Genomic DNA, 27180 nt, shown 5'->3' with positions numbered 1-27180 from the left:
CTTACAGAAAATATTTCCCATACAAATATCAGTACTTCAATTTCTTTGTGCTCGGAAAAGTGACAGCAAAATAACATGTGAAGTTCCTTTTGAAAGTCCTTCCCACATCACTGCATACCACCATCTTCCCTATCATAAGTTATTTTGTCCAACTGCTGTTTGAGGTCCACATCTCTCATGGAGTTTGTCAAGTATCTCTGAGTACACAACACTCATCTACAAAATAACACAGTTAAAATATGTACTGTAAAAACAAGAGTCGGAATACTATAATATAAATGTGCTAATCAATATATCATTAGTAATTTACAAATCATCAATAATACAGAGAATTCAAGTTGAAAGAACCAAATGAGTTTACAATACAGTATTAATTATGGAAAATTACTTTATTCCGCACGTTAGTTGCCTTCAGTTAGGTCTTACTGACTCGCCTTACATTTATGATTTTAAACAAAAACTGCATTTCTCCCCTTTTCCTAACAAACGCATTAATATTCAGAACCATGGTTACAGTTTATGTTATGTGAGAGTGCTTTCCACAAAGTCAAAGAGATTGGAACATTTAGTATAGGGTCTATATGCCAGTATTGCCTGTAGGAGAGTCTTGCAACTATTAAGAGTTCTGTTTCAAAATGACATCAACCACAAACTACTGAAAGACAATTTTGTAACCTTCAAGTGGACAATTGGAAATCAGCAAAAATGACCAATACTACAGAAGACCCACATACCTGTGTTTCATAATTGGATTTCAATGTTGTCAGGTGTTTCAGAAGATTGATTGCTAAGCTACACCACTTTTCTGCGTCTGTGTACTGACATGAACTGGAAAAATATCATAAATAACAAAAATTAAAGGAAAATACCATGAATATTATCTGAACTGATCTGTAGAAATATAAGTCCCTTCTAAGTGGGCTTTGATAGACTACAATTTCCAAACTTTTTCACATTGGACAATAGTTTCTGACAATGAATTGTTAGCATTTTCAAAACTTTACTCCTGATGACAACCTACCCATACTGATGTATCCCACAATTCCAAGCTTTGGTCATTAACCATAGAATTTCCATCTCTGGATATTGTTCCTGGAGGCAAATGTCAACACAAACATAAATAAATAAACGTACCTGTTATGTTGTACGGTGATATAAATGAATAATGACTATATGGTCATTGAGCAGAATGTGATGATAACCAGGTCCAAATTAATAATACCTTAGCTTTATTTCAAAATTTGTACTCAAGATTACATTTGTACTTAAACGTGTATATGAAATTTACGAAAGTAAAAGTCAAAACATAAGAAAATAAACATACTGGTGTTCATTTTCTTGTATATCGGTAACCAGCTACAATCCTTGTAAAAATGGTATTTATTCTTGACAGCAGTGAATTCATGGTTAATTTTTTCACTTGAAAGTCTCTGATAAAAATAATACCTTTGCTTTATTCTGAATGATGTCCAGAACGTCACCATAGTACAGCCATGTCTCTTCAGTATTGCTACCACTGCCTTCAAATGAAAGCTGTATCAAACTGTGAAATGTCTTGCTGTGAATAAATGAAACACACTCAGTGACCTGGATGTAAAGTGTCAGTAGTTCTACCTTGTTCACCCCTGATTCTGTATGAACAGGTCCACAATCACAATTGATAACAATCGGTTTGGGCTAGGCTATAGTGGTGAAAGGGTCAAAATGCCAATGCGACTAGCTGGAATATTCAGAACCAAATTGGCAAACATATCCATTGTCTGTCAATTTATCTCTGTAGCCCATCTGTTGAAAAACTTTTTCTGTATCATTATACTATTCTTACAAAGTCAAGCTTCAGTTTTGTTCCTGTGAATGGGGCTTTGTGTAAAGACAGCCAGAGGTTTAGAAATCCACATGCCATTTATAAGCAGTACTGATTTTCATGCTGTACCGGAAACTTTTCTTCAATTTTCAGGGAAGAAAATACACCAGCTTTGAGCTGACAGTAGCAAAGCTCACCTCAGCTTGTTGTAGTCTGGTGATTTCATCTGCATGAGTTTCTTAATGGCCACTTTTAATGCTCTTGTACAGACAGACTTGTGTTTTAATGATGGTTCCATGGCCAGACCTGAAAACGCATATAAAGGGTTTGTAAAGTGGGCTGGTATTTTTTTTAAAAAATCTTCAATCTCACTGTATCATATCAGCATAACAATGGTATATATATTACAGTATTTCTGAACAAGTCAAACCTGTTTCTCATTTACATAGGAAAATCAAAATTGGTCTACTAACATTACACATAAGAACTTGTTTGAACAAAAGACCCCTGATGTTGAGAGAATAGCACAGATAGTGAAATTTATGAGTTTCCAAGAAAGTTCAGTTTGATGTCAGGGCGCCACCAACTTTGACAACGCTACTGATCCTAACCCTTTTGTTTTTATTTCTGAAGTTGCTAAAGCATACACAACAGAATAACAATGGAATCCTTTCTCCTGATTTTAAAACTAAAAATAATTGCCACATACTATTATGAGATAATTCATCTTATTACAGCCTGAAAATTATATCAAAAATTACTTCAGAATGTGCAAACATACACACGTACATGTACATTACATTTGTAAAATGCCATACCTGCTAGTGTCTCAAATGTCTTGGGTTCAGCAAATGGCAGCGATAATGCTTTATCCAAGAGTGTAGTCAGTTTATCCGTCCTTCCCAATCTTGCATAGGCTTCAAATTCATACAGTATCAGCAGTATTAAAGTGGTGTCTTGTTGGTTTGCTACAGAATAACATAGGAATAACAGTACTTGAAACATGAGTAACTCCTCTGGAGCTGCTAATCACATAACTTTGATTTTATGAAGTCCAATCAGTGAATGGTCAAATTTTGCTGTGCAAGTATGTTCAATGTTGAATTGTACACATCTTACTGTATTACAGACGAATCTGTACATTCATGGAGTTTCACGAACACCACTCTTTTTGACTAGATAAACTATTTAAACTTGTCCACACATGAACTAGCTATGGTTTTACAAAATATCATTTGATACCTTTATTTAATTGAAATAGTTTTTGACAAGACATGATATCATTTGCAATGGATGCATAATAGTAGTACCATATATATCTTATACATACAGAGATGTTTTTGAGACTCTACCTAATGCCAAAAAAGCAAGACAATGTCCATCACAATCCACCTAATGCAGTTGTTAGTGGCATCTACAGTATACCTAGACTGAGGAACAACACTCCATCTCTGGGATCAATGGAAGAGTTTCAATACATTCAAATTTTTAAAATATTTCCAACTAGCAAAAATTGTAGGATTAATCCAGAGTAATTAAATTATTTGTTCTGCATCCATTCCAAATTTTGAAATATTCTTTATTTTGGGTCCATTCAATATTTTGGAATATTCTTCGTTTTGTGTCCACTCAAAATTTTGATATGTAGGCAGGTAAGTGATTCAAAAACACACACATTTGATTGTTTCCATATTGAGTGAGTGTCCATTAAAGAATAAAAACATAAACTTCTCTTTCACCTCCATAATTTACACATCAATGAGACATTCCACAGGCACACAAGTTTTACATTTTACAAAATTTGTAAACAAAGATTTGTAGGTGAAAAAGTTATGCAGTAAAGTCCTGTTTTTTTCAATGGAAACCAAAAATCGACCCATAAGGCGATGTAAACCAAAGACCTTACACTTGGCCTTGACTTGGCCTTACAGCCTGAAGACTTTAACCTTTCTTCTAGAAATTATGAGATTCACATACCAGTGTTTGAATCAGAAATATTTCCTTGTTCTTGAAGCTGACTACAAATTTGCCTGCACTCTTCAATATGGCTCAGAGCAAGATGAAAGCTTCTATCCTAAAGGAAGCACAATGCAAAAGAGAGGATTTCAGGCTATTCACATCTTTCAAACTACCATTTCCTAAACAGCTACAATCAAACACCAAAGGCCTGAAGCATTGAAGGTATATCTATTGATGCGGTTCAACCCCTTCACTACAATGGTTTGGCCCAAACCCATTGTTATCAATGGTGATTGTGGACTTGTTTACAGGGAACTGGGGTGAACAGGCTAAGGTGTGAATTTCCAGCTGGTGTGCATTGAATTATTTTTTTCTCCTACATTTATCAACATTACCAGAACTGGGAATTACTTATACAGTGTTTGTACAGTCTAACTTGACTAGAATGTCACAACATGTTTGTATTGTCTAAATTGACTACCAACTCAAAACATGATATCATTCTCAGATATGAAGGGTCCTTGCTTCAGTGCTAGGAAGGATCAGGAAAAAGCAAAGCTGCTAATTATTGACTTTTTCATAGAAGGTGGCAAAATTGTTTATGTAAATAAAGCTATGGCCACTATTATTAAATTTAGTTTGAAAGGGTTGATAAGTCATGCAGCAAAACTTAAAAGTATCAGGTATTTTTGTTTACATTTAAACGTTTGACAATTTACTTAATCATATCTGTGACAACATTTTTTTCATACTTTTTCTTCAGCACTGTCTACATCCTTGGCCATTTGTAGACAAGACGCGGCTGCCATTAATCTGCACGTCTTCTGTTTCACTAAGTTTTCAGTGTCCACTGGAAACAGATTTGCAAACTGTAGAGTAGAAAATAGAAATACCCAGAAGCACTAGATGAAGTTCTGCAAATGTAATGTGATGATTACATCTCATAAGGAATCTTAAAACCCCCATAGCTGTAAATGTGTAATAAACTGATCAGAAACTGTTATTGCTAGATAACAAGTTTATAAAATTACTCAAAGGTTAACTTTTTTGTATCTATAGACTTTTTGTTTGAGTCTCTTTTAAGATAAATAATTGACAGTGCTGTCAGAAAAGTGTATAGTATGTTTTTTATAAGAGAAATCTGTCAGAACAAATCGTTTCCTACAGGCCAACTACTTGTAACTTTGGTACATACACCATCCACTTATAGAACCTATATGTGCAGAGTTACTACATAATACATGTAGCAACACAGCATTATGCTCTTGTCTGACTTCCAGCGTGGAAAAGATATGGATCTCTGGTAACTGGTAAAAACAGAATAATCTTGATGTGATGAAATTACACAATATAGTACACAAGAATACACCTGTACATTGACATCGTATGGTATGGTTGGAATGCCGTACATGTAACGTTGCCAGTGACCACTTTTAACTCATGTTTTTTGAGTACCTATAATCACAGTGGGGTGACTAATAGAATCTCACACCCCCAAGGACCTGGGATCAGATTTCTCACACGAGTTGGGGATATTTTGTCTCACACGAGCCGCAGGTGAGTGTGAGACAAAATATCCCGACGAGTATGAGAAATCTGATCCCAGGTCCTTGGTGTTTGAGATTCTTTTTCTCACATGACCACAAAATGCTTTAAATTCACATTGGACACATACAACATTATCCAAAATCGTGACCTGCTTACTTTGTAGTTCTGGTCCGTGTGTTACTCGTCGTGCCATTAGATAATATTTTGCGCGTGGGAACAAACAGACTGTATATCATCAAATCAGAACTCGTGTAATATTTACTGCAGAGTGTGGGACGGTTTCTGAGAGTGTGGGATCGATTTTTCCAACACTGTCGATCCCGCACTCCCAGCGGCCAGGAATGTGAGAAACTCTCTTACTTACCTTGCAGCAATAGTGGAAAAACTCATGCATGTTGTAGCTTGAATCAACACTTTGAAGACCGATGTTCCAAGCTGTTCAATGGGAGAAATACATTTGTTAACTAGGCCTTTCACTGGTTGACAGACAAGAGAACTGAATTTAGCAACATTTTTGTGATATGCAATGCTAGTGACATATATTTGATATAAATGGTAAATGTGTTGATAAATTGCATGTATGTAACGACATGTATGCTTGAATCACATATGGAATTGGCTGGAGGTATTTGAGTTACAAGTTTTACAAACACCTGAAAGTCAAAAGTAAAATTCAAAAGTCATCAATTAAATCTCAATTCTATAAGTTGGTGTGTGACCAAGATCTTTGTGCACAAACAAGGTCTAAGATTTGAAAATATAACAGATTTTCTCCTTAGTGACGAAAGGAGTGATACAGGCAGACTTGCAGTTTTTTAAAACCCAACATGACACAATCATGGCACAAAGACTGGCAATAAGAAAAACATTATTATTTGATTTCCATCATAAAGGTAATGTAGGGGAATTTTTAACATCAGTGTTGTATGGGGTGGACACACTGAAATGCATTGCTGCCCTCTCTACACCTGAATATAATATATTTTCCGAGATTCTTTAAAAAAAGCTTGGCTCTTTAGCCCTGCTCATTTCTCATAGAACACTACTAGTGAACACTTTCTGAAGGGATTTGCGCATTACCTATTTTCATAAACCAGACGAACCCTCATTGTAACATGCTCTGTTCATCATCTAGACATTCACTCCAAAACTACAAAGACAGGATCTCAAAACATTACCTATTTTCATAAACCACATTGACTCTTGTTGAATGTTGTCTCCGTTCATCAGCCCCTCTTCCTTGACACTGTGAAGTTTCAGATACGCTGTCAATATAATAAAGATAAAGACAAATGTGTAAATAAACAATAAATAAAAGGTTCTTAAATAAAAAAATAAACATAGTAAACAGAAAGTAGTATGTGGTACAAAGTATTCTGGTTTTTTAACTATTTCAAACTTTGAATCATTGCGTTTGACATGATTTTATTATCCTCACAGGCATTTTAACCTGTTCATCCCGTGCCCTGTAAACAGGTCCACAATCACCATTGATAACAAAAGGTTTGGGCTAAACCATCGTGGTGAAAGGGTTAAACATTTCAAAGGAAGAGAAATATTACCTGTCTTGATATCTCCTAGAACACTGCTTTTCTCATTTCTATAAAAGAAAACAAAATATAAAACACAATTCATTCAGATCCTTCTATGGCCAGTCTAAGTAAATTATTTGTTTTGAACCTGTATTCACGTTTTAAGTTTTTACAGAAAAACACATTTTCTCGCAATTTTCCAATTTCAACAATATTCTGTCACAAGTCTCTTGACTTTTACATTGCAACAAAACACTTCCATATGATTAGGTTATATGAGAAGACTCAAATATGATGACATGTATTTTCTTGTCTTAAATTTCTGAAAGTGTCTTTTTGACCACATGCTCACCTACCTTTCAGAATTTTCAATGTACAAAGAATTTACATACTGTGGCCTAATGTGTACTTTGCAAATCAATTAAGATTCTTGGGAAAATTATATTGCCATAGAATCACACCTGAAGAACACAATCAATTATCAATACACGTAAGCTAGCACACCACAATTGCAGGACTAGTCTTTCCAGTTGCCTGGAAAAAAGCAACCACCAACCTTGGGTCATCTTGGGTGTCCATGCGGGTGAGTTTGAGTCTAATCAGACATCTGAGAGCTGTCAGGATCTGTGTATCATTGACAGAATACTCAACCAAACCTTGTAAGGCTTCTACTGCAACTTCACGATTACTTTTCTGTGAAAGACAGTCATACTGATGTTCAATCTGTAACTTCACATTTCAAAAGCAGGTATTGTAGTAGCCCTCGTTCAAAATATTTAGTCTTTCGTGTTATGCTATGTGCATGCTAACAAAAATATATCATCAAATCACGAAAACATTGGGGTAAAATAAAGCTTTAAAAATAAAAGCCATGCATAAAAGTCACAAAAATCTTCCACATTATTAACACTATACAAAAAATTATTCAGTTTTTCACATAATAAATTGAACATTGATTACACATGCAACAAGTTGATTAACCCTTTGAGTGTCAAAAGTAAATGTTGTTGCCTCTATAAATAAACACCAACAACTACACATCTAAACACTTTTTTCTCGATTTTTACAAAAATTTTGGTCAAAAATTCGAGCAAATAAAAAGTTATGTCCATCTGGTCCAAAATTATAAAAATATTACAGAGAATTCATAAAATTTGATAAAATGTGACACGTTTTTGGCAGGAAAAATCACAGCAATCAAAGGGTTGATAAATAACTTTACAGAGGAACAATATTATTTTTGAAGTGAATGGAATCATACTTGTAGGAAAATATTTCAAACAGTGGTTTTCAAATTTTATCAACAATACTATCACCTCAGGACAAGTGAACTGCTCTTCAAACCTACTTCAAAGGCTAACTGTGCAGCTAAGCTAATAAAACCATGAATACTGTAATTATCCGTGTAATCTCCAGCTTTAATATCCTCATTCTGACTACTAGTGGGCTTCCCTAGCATGCAAAGCTTCTGCAAGGCATCTACAGCTGATGTGACAAGTTGAAACAATTTATTGTCAGTGAATACAACACAGTAATACTAAGCTTTCTGCTAAAGCTAGTAGGCTGGACTTCGGTACAAAAATCCGCAAACATCATTTAACAATGGTTCGCCCTGGATCAGCTATGCTTGCAGCCACAATTGGACAGCAGCAGAGCTCCTGCAGGTCAATAATCAATTTCAAATTTTCCAAAACCCCTCTTTGCATAAGCACTGGATATACATTAGTCATTTAATTGCTGTAATACTCAATTATAATATCAGCATTTCTGTTTTACTTTCTTTACTGTATTTTAACAGAGATTTTTTTTCCAGTTCCTTTTCCAGAAAGGCAAAACTGTGATTATTGGACTCATGTGACTATTCTTAATAAATTGACAAGCGTTGACAGACACTACATCTTCTCAATACACTGACTTCAATAAGAACAATATTTAATTTTGACTGAAAAAGTGCTTTTTTTCAGCAAGAAAACAATAAAAAATTATGTAAACTATTACTTACCAATTTTGTTATCATTCTTCAATAATGCAATCTTGAAAATCAGATATAGAGTATGAGGATTATTATTTTCATATTTTGCAGCATCATTGGCAGCACCCGTAGCCTAAAATTGAAAAGATTCAGATAAACATACATTGACAGTAGTACGTTGCTTCTCAGGTTAAATGATGTACATATGAGTTCTGAGTCACCACATGGTGGCGCTGTTTGGGTCACACTTGTTTTGAGTTTAGTCGAAATTATTTTACCCTACTGGATGTGCTATGATGAACTGTTCAATAATGGTCCAAAGCAGGATTATGAGACTTTTTTGCATGTAGTATAGATGCACAAATACCCTAATAATTGAATTTCTCAGTCCCTGTGAGTAAGATTGTTGGAATTTATGGTTTATTTTTTTCATCAGAGGGAAAGACCGGAAACCTCAGTCACCAATGACTGGATATCTGTTTGTCAATCGATGAACAAAAATTACTTCTTGCATGAAATATATCAGTCTTGGAGCTACCCCTCTAATTTGCATAATATCCTTTGCGAATCGACCCCCCGCAAAGGTCAAATCATCAATGGCGGTCCACACAAACATGCGAATCCCGGAAGCATCGTTTTTTCCGCTTGCACTGCTAAATTATTGCTGTTCGGGGCAAAATACCAAGGTAAATATTCACTGTTGATGTTTAGCTCTCTCATGGTTTTTGAAATATGTGAAAATAAAGCGAAGAAAATCCAATATGCACGCTGTCTTATTTACGGTGTGGATGTTCTGATCGAAGGTCACATCCGACACATGATATGCGGAGGACCAAAATGACAACTTACTGACCTTGAACGGAATTGCCGATTTAACATTTTTTAGTTACATCGTTTTGACAGCACTGTGCGAAATTTTAAGATTTTTCGTCAGTGGCCTTGCATTTGGGGCAGTGTTGAAATGCACCTGTCATTGTATTGTGGGATCGACCATAGGCGTATATAGAACACCACAGTACACACGCGTACGATGTAATACTGTGAATCATGGGGGTTTGTATCATACTATGCCACTGTAACGTAGAAGCATACGTGTAAATTCTTTGCAAACGTTGCAAATTAGAACCATGAGGACAAATTATTGCCATGAATACGTAGATGAGAGAATAAATTGAAAGTAGCAGCCAGTGACAGCCAGATATCTAATCATCGTCACAATCAGAGTTGTACGTTGTTTCAATGTGACCTTCATCATTCCCACCAGATAATTCAATTACATCATTTTCTGTAAGATCGTACTCCACCTCTTCTTCCTCGATTTCTACTTCATAGTCCTCAATTACAGACACATTCATTTCTTCAAACTCTAGAATATCATCAGGTACAGTGCGGACATTGTAAATTCCTGCTGTATTTGTGCAGTTTTTACACCTGCAACCAGGGCCACACTGTTTGTCCCTTTTGAAGCACCTGCAAATACGACGGTTGCAGCCAGTCGTGCATCCGCACTTCGTACTTGAATATCACCAAGTAGAACATTTTCCACTTTATTTCTATTTACACATTTTTGTTTAAGTTGCCTGAACTGTAGTAGTCTCTTTTTGATCATGTTTATTTCCTTGAAAACTCCAGGACATTGAAATCCAACTCTAAATTTCTTCTGAATAGTTGCAAACTGTTTCATATGAGATTTCAGCTTTTTATGCTGTTTCCTATCAAATCTGCTGTCATTATGTTCATGACAGAAATCGTCTTTTCTATATTTTTCACCAAGTTTGTCAACAAGCATCTGAAACTGTTTCAAATGCCTCAAATTGCATTTCAATGTGAATCTATCTGATACACCTTGAGACACTTTTTTATAGCCCACCATTGTGGCAAGACTAATCTTCTTATTGCTTTGTCAGTATTTGTTGTCAAAGGTACAGTACCTAGCATACATGCAGAATACAAATTACTAAGCTCTAACAAAGTTTGCTTTGAGGACAACGTAAGACAAAGACTCCTTTTGATTCTCTTATCAAATGATGGTTTATTTTGCATGTTCATTGTCTCTAACACTGATACAGCACAGCGATATTTAAAGGATCATGTAGAGTCCAAACTCAAAATCTGTTTAAGGCTTCTGTTCAAAATGAAAATACGGTGAACCAGTTAAAAGCCTTCCGCTGGCCACACATCTGAATACGGACACCAGAGCGTCGCCACAGCAAACCTACCAGAACTGGAATCTTCTATGGTCCCTGTTGATACGAAAAATGGAACTCGATTAGACAAGGGCCAGTCGAGTACTGAGTAGTGCATACAATTGATAACGCACAGGGCAAGCGAGTACGCACTTTGATAATGCCTTCCGGCCTATGATGTCGGCGTGTTGTCTTCGGTATGCACGCTGTGTGAACTGGCGTGAACTCTGGCATGAGGCCCACCTTACTAAAAATATAAGGCTTCGAAACAGTAATTTGATGAATGAAACTGCAATCAAATGTATCCCGACTGGATATAACATAAACCACAGCTACGTTGTTCGCCTAATCCAATAGATCCCGGCAATAGATCGGCTATCGACCTTGAAGACGGACAGCGGGAGGTCCTATGTTACTCTCTCGCTGTCAGATTACACAGTGGAGAGCGCGCGTGATTTTTACACTACAAAAGCGTGAACGGAAATAAAAACAAACTTAGGGACTAAAAGAGAAGTTGGTCCACTTAACTAGGTATATTTTGTTCACATACACGCCTGGCCTTGAAAATGGGGCAGTGTTGAAGATGGGCCATTGCGGCTCCGGCAAAAAACGGTATTTTCCTTCTCGACCATCAGAAAATGCCAATTAGTGTACAAAAAATTGTGTGGTGAAACTTACCTCGCCAAGGAGACCGGTAATGCCACTTTTAGGAATAAAAGACCTCCAATTCGACAAAATTTATGAAAGAAAATTTCATGAAAAATGAATCAACGGTCGCTCTCAGCTAGGTGGGGGCGCTCTTCATTCGAAATGATTCTTTATTTAAATATGCAATAAGGGGGTCCACTGCCAGACTGATATCACAATGGAATATCTTGACGTGGTCAACTTGTAGTACAAAATGTTTGTAACTCCTTCACTATTAATTGAATTTCACATACACACAAACGGACAAAAACCAAGAAGATCTAATCTTACTTTTGAAATTTCCTCACAGTTCAATGATCAGTTTTATCGTTGCACCCACCTCTGCTAGGTTATTGAGCCCAACAAAGCAAGCAGCCCTGTTGCGATGCAACTTGGCCAAGGCCTTCCTGTTATCTTCATCATCCGCTGAAAACAGACTGGCTGAGTGATCAAACCATTCAAGGGCTTCACTGAATTTACCGAGCTGTGGAGTGGAAGAATGAAAAGTGAAAGTGAAGGATTTATGTATTTATTGTGTATTATGTCAGTGTGCGAAATTAAGAGAAAATAGCTTCAGGTCATAAGGACCTGCTTCAAGCCAAAGCTTCAGGTCCTTACAGAAAACTGCCGGTCCTCAATAAATGCAGTTGTTAACGACCATTAAAGTCAACTTCTCCACCAATACTATGCTTTTGAATGTTGTAATATTTAATTTTTCATGTCCTTTTATCAATAGAGTCAGTAAGTATTCACTCAAGAGGACTATTGTTCACATAGATGCAGAATAGTGTCGGTGAATGATCATGAATCATTTATCTACATGATCTGGAATCTGAAAAAGATCACAGCCCTCATCTTCCTCGCGCACACATTTATCAATGTTTTCCACCTCGGGGGAGGGGGACTATGGGACTAACAGGAAAATTTGACATTTTTTCTAGCCATGTCAAATCCCCCACTCTCAGACTATAAAATGATGTCAAACACCCAGGGGCCGGGGAATACTGGCTCATGCACTGGCTACATGTGGCTGATGAAAGCGAGAAAATTTGTCTTTCATGACTTTCTACGGGGATTGGTGTTCTCTACATTGATGAGTAAAAATGTACACTACACCAGGGCATGTGATATTGTGATTTGAAAATGGTTGGCAAGCTGAAAATCACTTCTGAAATTAGCCAACGCGAGTGGTAGAAGAGTGAGTGAATAACTTAGTACCTTGAAAACAGTCATAGGTGTATGAATAATTTTTTATGCAAACATTGACTACAACGTCTTTTTTAAACAAGGGAGAAAATACTTGGTATGTATTTTGATATGACGTATGGATTACTTTCAACATTTTTCAAAAAATAAATATGCTTAAATGTGGCCTCTGTTGCATTCATGAAGAACCAGATGAAGTTATACTTTTAATTAAAAAAGACAAGTATCGTAACTTTTTCTCGATTATAGAAATTGCAGACAACATGAATGGCAAACGCCACTCGCGGAAATGAATGCATATTTTTTGATTGAAAAGTTTTGCCTGAGCGATTTTTCGACATTTAGGCCTACAGCCCAGGATGACGGTGAGTTTTGCATGCCTGTCGTAACACGGTATCGATATACATCGAAACAATTTGAAGCCTCAGAGAGTATACACGACGGATCGTGCAACTCGACAAAACTGATATGATAAGGCCGCTCTGTTTTATAAAATGTATACTTATTATTACGTCGATATATCGTGGTAACAGTCGGCCTTGTGAACTTTGGTTAAAGACCAACGAGCAAGCAAGATGTTCTAGCGGTCCACAAACAAACACAGCGAAACGTGAATTTGATTGCCGACTGCAAGTAGCACAATTGGGCTGTCGTGTAACATCTAGTCCTTGTATCGGGCGTAGTTCAAAACCATAGAGGTAAAAAATACCTCCATGTTCAAAACCAAATATGATTAGTCAACAGCACTGTTCTCTTTGTAGGTTTTTGTCTTAAACTCTTCTATGAAGTGTTGATGTTTTGAACGCTTCAATGAAAAATCAAAGCAAAGAAAATGGAGTCAGTTTGATAAAACGAAGGGCTGTATTATGTACATTTGTGTACATGTAAATTCCAAACACTTAAAGTGTAGAACTAGTGAAGTGATACAGGGTGTTGTTGTCTTATGACACAGATATGCTAACATTACCAGGGTTACACTCACTAAAAGAGTATTAGTATAATATTGTATCGCATTATTTCACCAAAATCAATCCATTCCATTGCTTGAATCTGCATGCACGGACATAATTCATACTGATCTGAATGTAATCAGCTGCACCGTGCTATGCGTGTCGATCGGAGGGATTAGACTCTTCGTACATGCAAAAAGTCGCAAGACAAAAATTACCATGTTGCGACATTGTCAACCCCACCCCCTCCCCGTCTGGCGTACCATAGAGATCGAACTACCAGAACTCGAAGTGCGATCAATATTCCCTGTTGCCCCGTACTTCCACGGTGGAAAACATTGATAGGTGCATGCATGGCATTCAAGTCTGAATCACATGATTCAGAGTCAGTCATCATCAGCATCTGTTACAGGTCTTGACGGAGAAATTTTCATCATTTATTCCAAATTTCAGTCGGTCATAAGGACCGACATGTTGCTAAAAACTTTCGGCCCGACGAGAAATCTGTCGGTCTCGGACCGTCGGACCGACGTTAATTTCGCACACTGGTTATGTCCTAAAAAATTTTCAATATTTAAACAACAACAACAAAAATTTAATTAGAAGACAAAAATTTTACAAAGCAAAATGATTTAGTACATCTTTGATATGATGGTGATTATGGTGCAAAAGGCAGCTTACAAAATATGAAGATTTAGAAATATCCTGTTTATTGGGATGAAAGAAGCCTCTACATTATTTTGATGACAGAGGTAACTGGATGGTACAATCATATAATATTACAAGCTTGGCAATTACAATTGAGAGCTAGCTACATAATTACATGATAACAAACCTCATATTTCTTAGTTGCTTGTTCCCAGAGAGCTGACTGGAACCTTTTCATGACATTTTTGTCCATTCGTTGGCCATGTTCTGCAAAGAGATACAAAGCAGGCCTCAATGGAAGAAGAACTGCAGTCAAAAGTTGATCAGTACTGGCAGTGCCACTTTAAGATGAACAGCGAAGGCTTTACTATGCCAATGCAGCTGGTTAGCTAAGCTTTCAATGGCGGATGGATAGACAAGGATATCTATGTCATTTCAATGGTAGCGTAAAATAAGCCTTGTAGATCATTTTTTACGAAAAATTGGTTAAATACTTGTGACATAAGATGTCAGTGTTGACCACAAGGGTAGATGATACTTTACAGATGAGTACTGAAAGACGGTGAATTATTGTGAAATGCAACAATTTTAAAGGATAAGTTTCCATACGTTTGTTTTTGTGTGTCAAATTTAGGCAGATCGTCCATGTAGCCGACACGAACACGAAGTGTCTGTTACCGGCTACCAAAAACTATGAAAAAATAGTAAAGAATGAGGTACAAAATCACTATCACTTTTAAGTTGAAGGTAGAATAAGTCTGTGCCTTTGTATAAAATACTATAAAAATAGTAGATAGTGAGCAACCAGCTGAAAGTTATTCGAGGAGACCTTAACCGCATATCATTTGCATCTCATTGTCGGCTACATGGACTGTGTGTCTCAAATTTGCAAGTTCTTGTTCTTCCGTCTCCCCAAAGCATGAGCAAAATATGTACTATTTAGCTTGTCATCACAATGTTTATGAGTGTAAAAGGCACTGTTTGTTTACATTGTCTCCACCAAATTTCACTTCTCAACAATAACAGTGCAATCTACATTATGTACATGCTGAGTTGACAAGCTGAATACTGCACATCTCAACAGGATTTTGGCAGTAGGACAAGAAACTGAAATTGATATTAAAACCAAAAAAAAATGGTGCTAACATCAAAAGTGGGAGCAATCAAGTGAAGCTACAGGAAATGGCTGGTTTCATGATACCATGTGTATCTTTAAATTAAATCTTATCTTTCCATGCTTCAAGTGTACATGTAAATTAAATTGTGATTATTTCATTTGACACTGACATTAGATTGATTTAAAGAAATTCATGAATTTTTGTTGTGATCACAAAAAAGCAGTTACATTATATCTCATTTTAACATACCATGTACACATGAGACAATATTTTTCGCCTTTTCATCATCCTCCTTTTGCAAAAGTAGGTCAAGTTGAAACAAGCGGATTTTTCCAACTTCTGGAGAGTTTTCAAACCAGTCTAGCAGCTGGGTCAGTCCATCCATGGTTAGATCATACCTATGATGTATGTACCATCAAACAATACTTATAAACAGCACATTAAGGTAGATATTCACACTAAAACTCTTTTACAAACTCTTTTGCAGTAACTATGAGGCAGTCTTACATAGATGTACACTACATTTATGTTTTGCGATAGCCTTTTTAGAATACCTGTGTTCACTTTAATCTATACATGAGTTGATAGTTTAGAACGCGCCTGACAACTAGAGAAAACTATGGAATTTTTTTTTACTTTACTTACATAATGAACAGTTCATCTACATTTACATGTTATTGTTTATAAACTATATGCAGAATGTCATTTCTCATCATCTACAAGGGAAGCAAGGCTTTGCATATACACATACTATATAGATGTATATATACATGAACAAAGTGGTAAATATTATATTTCTAAGACTTACTTCTTACTGGACACTGTCAGTCTCAGCATATTCAATGCCATGTCAACTGTCAAATCTGGGTGATGTAGCAGGTCATGAACAGCTAGACAGTAAACAAACACAATGAAAATTATAGGTGGAATGCACCTTGGGAACAGATATTCAGACAATAACTTTTTACATTTTTTTATGATCTACCGTTTGTGTGGGCTCATTTTAAAGCTCTTTGAGAAAATAAAGTTGTTGTTGTCTTGTTTTTTTGAAAATAAAAAAAAATTGTTCCTATAGAGTTAACGCAGGGATGGCGGCCGTTTGGAATTCCAAATATGGCAGGTAATTTATTTCTCTGCAACCAAAATTTGCATTGTGGTCCCTAATTTTACTCTTGATTTTGAAAGAGAACAGTTCTAAGTTTCCTTAAGAAAAGCTTTGAGCAAAAGTTTAAGTCTTACACTTTCAATAGCACATACTACCTTAATATAAAAATCTCACATATGCAAACAGGAGGAAATATCCACAGAAAAATCCATGTGTGTTTATTCATTTGTACATCTCTTTCTATATCTCAGTTTTTGTGGCGTTCTACACGGTGATTCATATGATTTATGTAAACTGATAACAAAATAAATATCTGGTCTTTCCCTTCACCTCAGAGTAATAATGTAGCTGTGAAGCTTAAAGGCACTGTTTGCGATCCCTGGGATTGCCTTTGTTCTAGTCTGTAAGAGGATTATGGGGGTGTGATAGCCTTTTGTTTTCCATGAAAATTGTAATCTGGTGGGTAAATTTTCTGATGAGACAATCCGGTGCCAACACAGGCCTTTAATCAGTTTAAGCTTAATCAGTTTCCTTTTAGAGCTCTTGACTTTGGTCTTTTAATGTCTTTGGCCATAACACTTTAATAATCAGTTTGGTTCAGGACTCCCATTGACTTTGGTCATTTGATATCACAGCATTGAGAGGATCCAACAAGTGACACTGCCATATGCCACATTAATTGGAGCTAGCATGCTTAATACATGATCTCTTTTCCAGTCTCATTTGTCACATAAGTTCAAAAAGCGAAATAAGCGAAATTCATTCATTTACTGGGGAGGGGGTTTGACCTCCATTCAATTAGTAAACTTCACTTTCGCCCTTTTATTTTGTGATTACCAGCTCTCTTTACACTGTGTGTAAAAATAAGCAAAGACTGCACACTCCTACCACACTCGTACCAAAATTTTGCAGTATAAACTATTACCAACTCATTTGTGTCATGCTCACAGTGGTTGATCGATTACTTGACGATGTCATGTGGTCAAGGGAAATATATTCTTCAGTATCTACAGCAAAATGCTACATTGTACTCTCAGACAGACATCAACATTTCGCACTTTTGAACTTTCGTTTAGGGGGAGGGGGTTTTGATCTAAACGAAGGAATTTCATTTCTTGAACTTAAGCAACAATCTGAGACGGTCCCTAACTTGTATGGGCTGATTATACCTCTTATTATAACACTAAAGGACAATTATTTGTGCAACCTTTTTTTACCTGACTCCAGTCTGTCGCCATCAATCCCTCCAATCAAGAATATTTTCACTTTTAAAAACAGGCCTGCTGGGTGAGAGTGCTCCTGCAAGACACAATGCACTGGTGAAAAATACACACACACTCACACACACACACACACACACACACATATATATATATATATATATATATATATATATATATATATATATATATATATATATATATATATATATATATATATATATATATATATATATATATATATATATACCGGTATAGCTTTCTTTGCTTTGTAAAGTATAGGAATTTGCGTTTTTCGCAGACATTCCATCATAATTTCACCAGACAGTCTGATTTGGTCCTAAAATAAACTAGCAAAGCAATGGTATATTCACTGCTCAACTGTTGAAAAAATAGAATGTTGATTTCATCATAGATAAAGTGGGGTGAATTCAATATCAAATGTACAAACTTAAACTGTCAAACTGCAGTAGCCAGTAAATCATGTTGCATACGGCAATCCGCCCGATTTTGAAAACGTGGCAACCTAGTTCCTCCAACTATGAACACACAGCTGCTACCAATGTTGGATTAAACGTTTAAGCATTCATCTTTTTTGTATCTGACTCGTCCTTATGGATCCCTCCATGCATAAAATTGACAAACACAAGTGAAATTCATGTGTGCTGTCAACCAGGGATGGCTCATTAGAATATCACACACGTTTCAGCTACACTTCCACTTGTACAAATACAGCTCTTTGTAAATCATGTCACTGTTAATGTCAAAGTTGATACTTGTCTGAAAATTTAGATGTACACTTTTTGGAAATGACGCATGGAAGTGTGACAAAAATATAACTAGATGGGCGACTGCTGATGTTACAATTTCATGAACAATAGAAAAGACAAATTTATGATTGAGACAAGTTAGAACAACAGAAACACATGCAGCACAACAAAATTTGTCTGAATTTCTATCAGTAGTGTCCAATATATGTCATGTGCTTGCAGCTATATTTAGCAAAAAACTTGTGATCATGAACATCCCCTATTGCACCGACTTGAGTGTGACAATTGTGATTTTGATGATGAAAACTCCCTCTACTCACAGAATTTGCCAGTCCTATAGCATTTAAAGCTTTCTGCCAGTGCTGGTCACCATTCCAATCGAGGTAAACATTGGCCAGTAATCTCAAACACTTTGCCTGAGAGAAGAGAAAATGCATTATAGATATTGAATAGCTGCAATTCACTTATTTGCACCGCAGTCAGAGCATGTCTTAGTTATCTTTTTATATCTTTTTTTCCCAAACTGATCTTCTTTGTACCATTTTGCATGATGCAAAGATAATTTCTTTAACGTTAGTCATATTCAAAATATAAATATTTGTATCATTTTGATTTGAAGGACAATTGTGTGTGTAGGCAAAAGATGGTCATTCTACATACCTGATTCTGAGGACCAATGCTATCGTTTCCTTTCCCAAGTTCAAAACTTTCCCTGCAAATCAAAGGATGACAAAAGCAATGGATTATATGTGACATACACAATTTCAGAATAGTAAAACAACATCCAAATAACCTTTAAACTCAGAAACATTCAGCATAGAATATTGTATAAAAGGTCTTCTGGATGGAGTTAATACAAAAAAAGTCTTTTAAGTTGATGATAAGGCCTTTGGGGAAGGGATCTCACATACATGTCTCAGAATATGAAACATTCAGACCAACTAGTAATTATTGTGCCAAATCATCAACCAATCAACCAACAAATTTATGTGAATTCACATGTCATTTTTCAAGAACATGGTGTGTGCATTATTATTAGTTTGTGCATTATTGTTCACAGACATTGCCCGCTTCCTACCTCAGCCAAGCTACACTTTCCTCATAGTTTTTCCAATGGAAAGAGTCAACACCAAAGTTGTAACACAGCATACACAAAAAGGCAGTCTGTGAAATTAGGAAATAAACAAAATATACCACAGATGAAATAGATATCCCTTCTCTGGATCAACAGAAAATGAAGGGGTTTGTTCACATCTCTGTGTGAGAATATTGTGGACAGATACTGATACTAGTCTTGCATGCATAATTGTGTATATACACATGCAAAGAGGTGGACCCTATACTCACCTATAAGACAGATCAATGTCCCTTCCCGGGAACAACAGAAAATGAAGGGGTTTGTTCGTGTCTCTGTGTGAGAACAGTATTGTGGATAGACACCGATTCTATGCATTGTGTATAACACACATGTAAAGTAGTCTGCCTTATACTCACCTCTTTTGGAAGCCTCTGAAGTAACTCTTTAGCTTTCTGAATCAGTTGAAAAGCCTCGCCATGGTTACTGGCATCTTCACTGACATACTGTATATATATAAGAAGAACAGTTACAAAGTTAATACACATTACAACACTGAGGATTACATATTCTTAAATATTCCACTATGGATGTCATGTCATATCCACTGATGTCATCATTGATATACAACACACAGACAGCGATGGACTTTTCAAAGGTGATTTCATTTCAGCTGCAGGCTAGAATTTCAAGTTTATGTAATATAATTTGAGTCTGCTCCCACCATCAGGTCAATACAAGCTGCTCTGATACCATAGACAGTCATGAGGATTGTCTGTCCGGGCTGAAGCTCTCTGTTCACAGCACAGACAGGACAATGGACTGAAAGTTGTCACTGGAAATTGCCATGCTCTTCTTTTTGACAAAGGAATTCACAAACGAGATATGGTCTGGTTACACAATGGTGTGTGGTTTTCTTTTAACACAAACAATTAACTCAATATTTCAATAATAAATAAATAAATAGATAAAATAATTTACACTTTTACAATACTCAAAAACATAAAATCAAACAATGATCACTCTTTCATTGACATAGGGTACCATTCATTTGATTCGTATAGCCTTGTATGCTACAAAATATTAATTAAAACATCTTCAAAAAAATCACATTTTGAATTCTACGATTATTCTCCACTTTTGGATATTGTTCAGCAATAGAACATAAGCCTACAACCACAGAGAACAATTGTTTTAAGGTCATGAGGTAAATCTACTTGAATATAAAGATATATCAAATTTATCATATCACTCTTGAATAAACAGGACTTGGGCATAACTTTCAGCTCCATTTCCTATGCGTAGGTCAGTCCACCCTATTGAAAATAATGAAAGTATACCACAGTCTGATGTTGTAAGGGTATGTCAAGGGAGAATATAGTGTATGGCTGTGAGTATGAGATTTATCACACAGATACATGTATATACATACACACTCAGCTTTATAGCAGTACAATTTAAAGAAATCCTTCTCAAGGACCAGTTTGTGTTTCCCAACGTCTTGAAGTTTTCCTTCATTGGCGGCTGCAATCACTTGCTCCTGTACTTTCTCCAAACACTGAAAGAGATAAAACATGCTTGAATTAATACCACTGCCACATATAGTTTTTGATGTATTTTCCATCAGTTTCATTCTTTTTATTCTTTTCGCTTCTTTTTCTACTCCAAAAATAATGTTGAAATGCTTTGAAGTTAACTTTTCAATACAAACTGAATGAATATGAATGATATCCAATGTTATTTTGACAAATTAAGATGGATTTTTGTCTCTGCAAGAATTAATTTGTCCATGATACATGTTACAGTTATTAATGTATTGTAATTTATGCCACAAATACAACAATGTGATTGGTTGATTCAGACGTGAAAATAACAGTTCATATTCCCAATATAGCATAGCTGGAACACGCAAGAGCTCTCACTTTGAGAAAAATCCCTTTTTAAGGTGTACACCAGGTTGTACCGCTTCATTACATGATATGATAGCAATCACTAAACCTCAGCATAAAGTATACCACTAGGTTTTGACACTATAGTTCATCATCAGATCATACATGTGGCTGGTGATGGTTACATGTAATTGCTTAACACCCCCCACCCCCCCACCCCCCCCACCCCCCTGTGCGGACTTAATCCAAAAATCTAGCAACATATTTATGTAGAGATTGCAATTTCAAATAAGACAAAAGACAGAAAACACCTCATAATCTTCTTAACACCTCAGTTAATCCTGGATCCGGGCCTTTTTGAGCCGGGTTCTAATTATTCACGACAATCATTTGACAAGTATATATGCAGCAAAGTTTCCGTCTGTCTGTGAAACTGTATGGGAGTTATGTATAATGAACTGGTGACTGACAGAAGTATTATGTGTGTTCCACGGCTGAGTCAAATGGATTGAAGACAACTGTAATGTACTATGTGATGGTCTGGGCAATATGCCAAACAGTGTAGGTGAATGACACATTAATTGGACAGATTGAATGCAAGGTGTACAAAGAACAGGCTTTTAAGTTTGACGTACGCATGATGAGCATATACGGAAGGTGAACGGATGTTTGTATGAAAGGGTTACTCATGCTCCTAATGTTACGTAAGTCTGAAAGGGTGAAATAAACCAGTCTCTCCACTTTGTAAGATTGGTCACTCAAGGCAGGACTCTACCATTCCTCTAATATTAGACGAAGGGTATAGCTCCACCTCAAAGTGAAAGATCTTCCAGTATATCCCTCGACTATGACTTGATCCATATAGCGGTTAACTTTTTTTAAAGAATTAAAAACTAAGATACCATATCATATGCTCAGGTTTTAACAATATTTAACAATATGTCAAAGTTTCACTAGACCACAGAGAGTTAAAAAAACTCACTTTTTCCAATTAAAAATGTCATTTCAGAAAAAAGTAACTCAAGGCTTTGTAATATACCGGTAAACTCAAAAATTCCTCCAAATTTTATGTACAGCTCTAGGGAAAGCATGCTTTCATCACATGATAGAACACCATTTTTCAATTTTCACTTATTTCACTTATTTCATTCAAATAAAGAATATTTGCAAACTATTGGTACACTGAGTACAATTATTTGTACATGTCTCCATCACACCTTGACATAATATGAGATGCTAGGATAATCCACTATTGTATTAGCTACAGAATTCAGGTATCAAGGCAACTACTCATCGACTAATCTGTGTAAACAATTACTGTTAGCAGATTAAAAGGACATTATATATACGATTAACTTTTGATTTTTTTTCAATACTTCCATTTTTTGTGTCACCTACAGTTTCTTGTTCTACTCTGTCCCCCAAGCACATTGAGATAGACGGTATTCAGCTTGTCAACTCAAGTCTACCCATGTGTAGACTGCATTGCTATTGTTGACGACTGAATTCTGGTCTGGACGAAACTTCAAATGTAAACAATAACAGTGCATTTAAATCGTATAGAAGCTGTATTGGCATGTGGTTAATATTTTAATATGCTCTGGGGAGTAGGACAAATACTTGCAACTGACACATAAAACAAAACCAGTGAAAAAATCAATGAAAGTTACAACTTCTGGCCCTTTAAGTTGACCAGGCTACACCTGGCCAAAAGAAAGCAACTTCATCCACCAATTAGTCAATTAACAGATGTACATTAGGCAACATGATAGCTTATGCAGAGGATTAGCAAATGATCGTGGGTAAAGTGTAAGGCTGACACAGAACAAATAAAATGCACAGAAATAATTCGAAAACATTCTGTATTCAGATGATCAGGAGTTGTTCATAAAAATGGGTCAAAAACTTGCATCTTCCAGACCTCTTTTCTAACTTTCAAGCAGGTTTCTATGGTATACCAAAGTTGTAGGCTTTTGCCTGGGTTGAACACGAATCTTTTACATCATAATTTATACCATAAAATAATTCAGCTATTATGTATGCCACTGGATACAGCGTTACGTAATGTGCTCTACCCAGTACCAAATTTTTCTGTTTTATTGATTGCATTTCTATATGAGGATTTGCAGTCATACCTGTTGAGCAAGCGCCAGGGAATTTTCAGCCATGCTACTGTTGTTAGAGTCTGTGAAGAAAGGAAAAATGGCAAAATTCAAAATTGAAAAACCATTTAATTAAAGGTCTGTGTTGGTGCCAGATTGTCTCATCAAAAATTTACTAATTTAGTATAATACACAGGCAAAGTAGTTTCAATGGAAAACAAAAGACTATTACACCTCAATATACATACTACAACAAAGGCAATCTAAGGGATTGCCAAAAAAGCCTTTAAGAATTCAGCCAGAGTACATCACACTACTTGGATGTTTTAACAATTAAAGCCGCACTTTTCAATCCCTGGTTCTCGCATTAGTTGAGTTCTCCTCCCAGTCAAACACATCGCCAGGACGATGTTTGATTTCTATAACATTAATTACACAAACTGATTTCAATCTTTTGTCACCTTTTGCTAATCCTGCAAACAGAGCTTATATAATCGTTTGATTGGCGGTCGGTTCAAATTGCAAACGGTCATTTATTCCTCAGCACAACACTCGAATTTCCTTAAAAAACGTCTTCCAGTCACGTTATAATTTGAATGTAACCACTGAGTTCTATTGGCAGTAGCTTCGTACTGACCGCTTGGCAGTCTGTCAGCATTTTTGCGGTCGGAAAAAACTAAAAAGTGGCATTTTCTGGAGCGTGTGCCCTCATGTTACCTGCTTGGTGTCCACTTACACAGTGAACGCCGCCATAGGTTGGCACCCTTTTAAAGGGAGGCTCCGCCTTTAACGATAACCCTTTGAGTGAGGTGTAATTTTTCCCACCAAAATTTAAATGCAAATTTTTACCAATTTTTATGAATTTTTGTGTAATTTTTTTATAGTTTTGGATCAAATAGACATAACTTTCCATCTGCTATAATTTTTGACCAAAGCTTCAGGAAAAATCTGAAAAAAAAAATTTGTCTGGAATTTAAAAAAGTTGTTGGTGTTACATTTTACAAAGGCATCAAAAAATTGACTTTGGCACTGAGAGGATTAAATTTTGTGTACGTCAGTACTCTTTAAATTCTACATACATCTAATTCATGTCAAACCATACACATGGCAAGAGTTTCTTGACTGTGATAACTTTCTAACTCACAAGATTTTATTTTACACTTTATACACTGTAGGTACGAGAAATGTATCCTTCAACCCCATACATTGGTGAAACCCATAGTACTATGAAACATATGTAATAATCTGCAGTACATTTGGATCTTCACACTATAAAATGGGGGTGACACGCCTACTGTCATGACTCCTTGGCTGACAACTTTGATCCTAATGTAAAGAGGTGAACAGTCTTTAAGATATTCAAAATTAAATCCACAACAGAAAAGCTTTGTAAACATAAGGATGCTTGAAAATATTTTGTAATAATTCAACTCATTCAACTATGCTATTTCAACTTTTTTTAAATATTTTTTTTCCCCGATTAATGCTGCTTTTTGACATATTTGTCTCATTTGTCGTAAGTGTATGTCCTTATTTGGAAATCATTGCTTACCTAGAAAAGCCCTTGCAGTCTTCAGAGACATCTGCAACACAAAGACAAAGTGTCCTTTAATTAGATTTATCCTGGCAACGGTAATTCTCTGCCAGAGTGACATCACCTTGGTTGTTTTTAGACTTTAAAGGTAAAACCACGGACTATTTATGCCGTTATATAAAATGAAGTGAAGAAAAAAAATTCTGTACACTTCAGAAATCGAGCTAGCAATTTTAATCAACATTAAAGAGGCACTCCCACTTGGTAACATTTTTAAAACACATTTTTTAATGCCAACGGTCCATGTTTGACGTGGCGACTGCGCGCCAATCGCAAGATATCGATAAAAACATGTCATTTCCGAGCGTACTTTTCACATCCCGAAGTTTTACGATCGTTTCTGATTTTGACCCGAAATCCACCGAAGGTTTTTTGTTGTGCTGATTGACGATATTCTAGGGAGTCTACAATAAGTTCGAACGACGCAATTAAGTTACTTCCCACTGCAAAGACTTTATATACAGCATTATGCCATTACCTCAGGTAAGTTTTGTAAAACTTCTTAGTTATTGTCGTTTTCATTGTTCTAAATCAGTTATACTATATTTTTAACCAATACCACATAAACATCAGTTTTACAGGTCAAATATTAGCCGCCTCTGATGACTACATTTTGTCGTCTGCAACACAGTACACCGTGCGCGCGTGGTATGCGTCTATGCATACCACTCGACGGCCACTATGTATCAACCGCACGTAACTGTGCTAGTCACCTATGTGAATTCTGGTGGAATCAAACTTGTTTTCCGTTTCTTCTCAAAGTCAGTAAGACTCACCTTTCCCCCAGGGAGCATGACTGATCACCGACGCGAGTGGTACTGTGGCGTACAGCAGCGTTAGCGTAGACTCGTACTCCGGTATAGCTTAGTTGAGAATGGCCCCAGTGCCGACTTTCAATGTTCGGAAGCTGAATTTAGGTGGGCCACGGGAATTCAAACTTTCACGTTTTTGAGGACATGTTTTTATCGATATTTCGTGATCCACGCGTAGTCGCCACGTCAAATATCGACCGTTGGCATTAAAAATATGTGCTTTAAAAATGTTACCAAGTGGGAGATACTAGTACTATTTCAAAATGGATAGATTGATTCTTTCAGGTGGGAAAAATACTAGAGTGACACTGAAGACACATGCCATTACAGAATCATGAAAACTGTGATTTAGGTATGGTGTTATATTGGGTCTAGCAAACTAATGTTAACATATTAATATTCTGAAAAATTCCATCAGAATATATACTCTCTTTCTTGCCAAATGGGCAAAGTTTTTGTGCTCAGAACATTGATCAGAGAAAATGAAGAATCTGAAGTTAATATAACGTTATGTACTGAGTTGATGTTGCCTGAAATATTCTCATTGTGTTGTTTCAGTATTGCAAAAAGGACACTGCCAGTTCTCAATTTAATACAAATATGGACTACAAAAACTGTTGAAAACATTACCATAATTTGCCGTCTCAGAATTTGTTCATCTGAAGCTGCAGGGCTGGCAAGAAAGGTTAGTTTGCAGGCCAGGCTTCGCACTAGTGATTAAAAAGAGATAAAGTGAAATGTGTCAATATACCATGAAGGTCAATTCCCTTTTACAGGGTACGGTAAAATGATTTCTTGTTCTCTCACCCAAGGTCAAAGGTCAAACTTGCATTCAAATGGGATTTTGTATTTTGTTGGTATAGGTTAGGAAGAGTGGTAAATGTACATTATACTGATTGCTGTACTCTTATACAGGTCATGGTATTGATTTTGACAACAAAAGTGGAATGCAAACTTGAATGAACAGTTGAAGGTAACACAAGCCTTGAAATTCAAAGACTGA

At 36.2% G+C, this 27180-nt stretch overlaps 2 protein-coding genes and 1 long non-coding RNA gene across 4 annotated transcripts in view; all 3 read right to left on the bottom strand.

Annotated features, from left to right (window-relative positions):
- The window catches only part of LOC139148009 (uncharacterized), a 497920-nt gene that overhangs the window by 53749 nt on the left and 416991 nt on the right, over positions 1-27180 (bottom strand). The window lies entirely within an intron of this gene.
- LOC139147994 (testis-expressed protein 11-like) overlaps positions 7-27180 on the bottom strand; it is a 44576-nt gene continuing 17402 nt past the window's right edge. For both annotated transcript variants that reach the window (XM_070719247.1, XM_070719248.1), the window contains 27 exons: positions 26808-26887; positions 25324-25354; positions 23805-23854; positions 21213-21338; positions 20200-20286; positions 19784-19869; positions 19366-19417; positions 19026-19121; positions 17933-18014; positions 16419-16500; positions 15860-16008; positions 14680-14759; positions 12029-12172; positions 8846-8948; positions 8192-8328; positions 7400-7536; positions 6874-6911; positions 6490-6576; positions 5676-5746; positions 4516-4632; positions 3782-3878; positions 2623-2772; positions 2002-2110; positions 1447-1558; positions 1022-1092; positions 735-828; positions 7-216 (listed from right to left, as the gene is read on the bottom strand). In XM_070719247.1, the coding sequence (XP_070575348.1) occupies positions 133-216; positions 735-828; positions 1022-1092; positions 1447-1558; positions 2002-2110; positions 2623-2772; positions 3782-3878; positions 4516-4632; positions 5676-5746; positions 6490-6576; positions 6874-6911; positions 7400-7536; positions 8192-8328; positions 8846-8948; positions 12029-12172; positions 14680-14759; positions 15860-16008; positions 16419-16500; positions 17933-18014; positions 19026-19121; positions 19366-19417; positions 19784-19869; positions 20200-20286; positions 21213-21338; positions 23805-23854; positions 25324-25354; positions 26808-26887 (2552 nt within the window). In that variant the 3' untranslated portion in view covers positions 7-132. The remainder of the gene's footprint in view (positions 217-734; positions 829-1021; positions 1093-1446; positions 1559-2001; positions 2111-2622; positions 2773-3781; positions 3879-4515; positions 4633-5675; positions 5747-6489; positions 6577-6873; positions 6912-7399; positions 7537-8191; positions 8329-8845; positions 8949-12028; positions 12173-14679; positions 14760-15859; positions 16009-16418; positions 16501-17932; positions 18015-19025; positions 19122-19365; positions 19418-19783; positions 19870-20199; positions 20287-21212; positions 21339-23804; positions 23855-25323; positions 25355-26807; positions 26888-27180) is intronic.
- Positions 10822-11673, bottom strand: LOC139147993 (uncharacterized). Its single transcript, XR_011555848.1, has 2 exons — positions 11155-11673; positions 10822-11058 (listed from the first exon to the last, which is right to left on the bottom strand). It is a non-coding gene; the product is annotated as an uncharacterized lncRNA (long non-coding RNA).

The sequence above is a fragment of the Ptychodera flava genome, chromosome 13, assembly GCF_041260155.1.
Source record: "Ptychodera flava strain L36383 chromosome 13, AS_Pfla_20210202, whole genome shotgun sequence".
Lineage (NCBI taxonomy): Eukaryota > Metazoa > Hemichordata > Enteropneusta > Ptychoderidae > Ptychodera > Ptychodera flava.
Note: the sequence above shows the minus strand (reverse complement) of the source record. Positions and strands in the feature narration are given on the sequence as shown.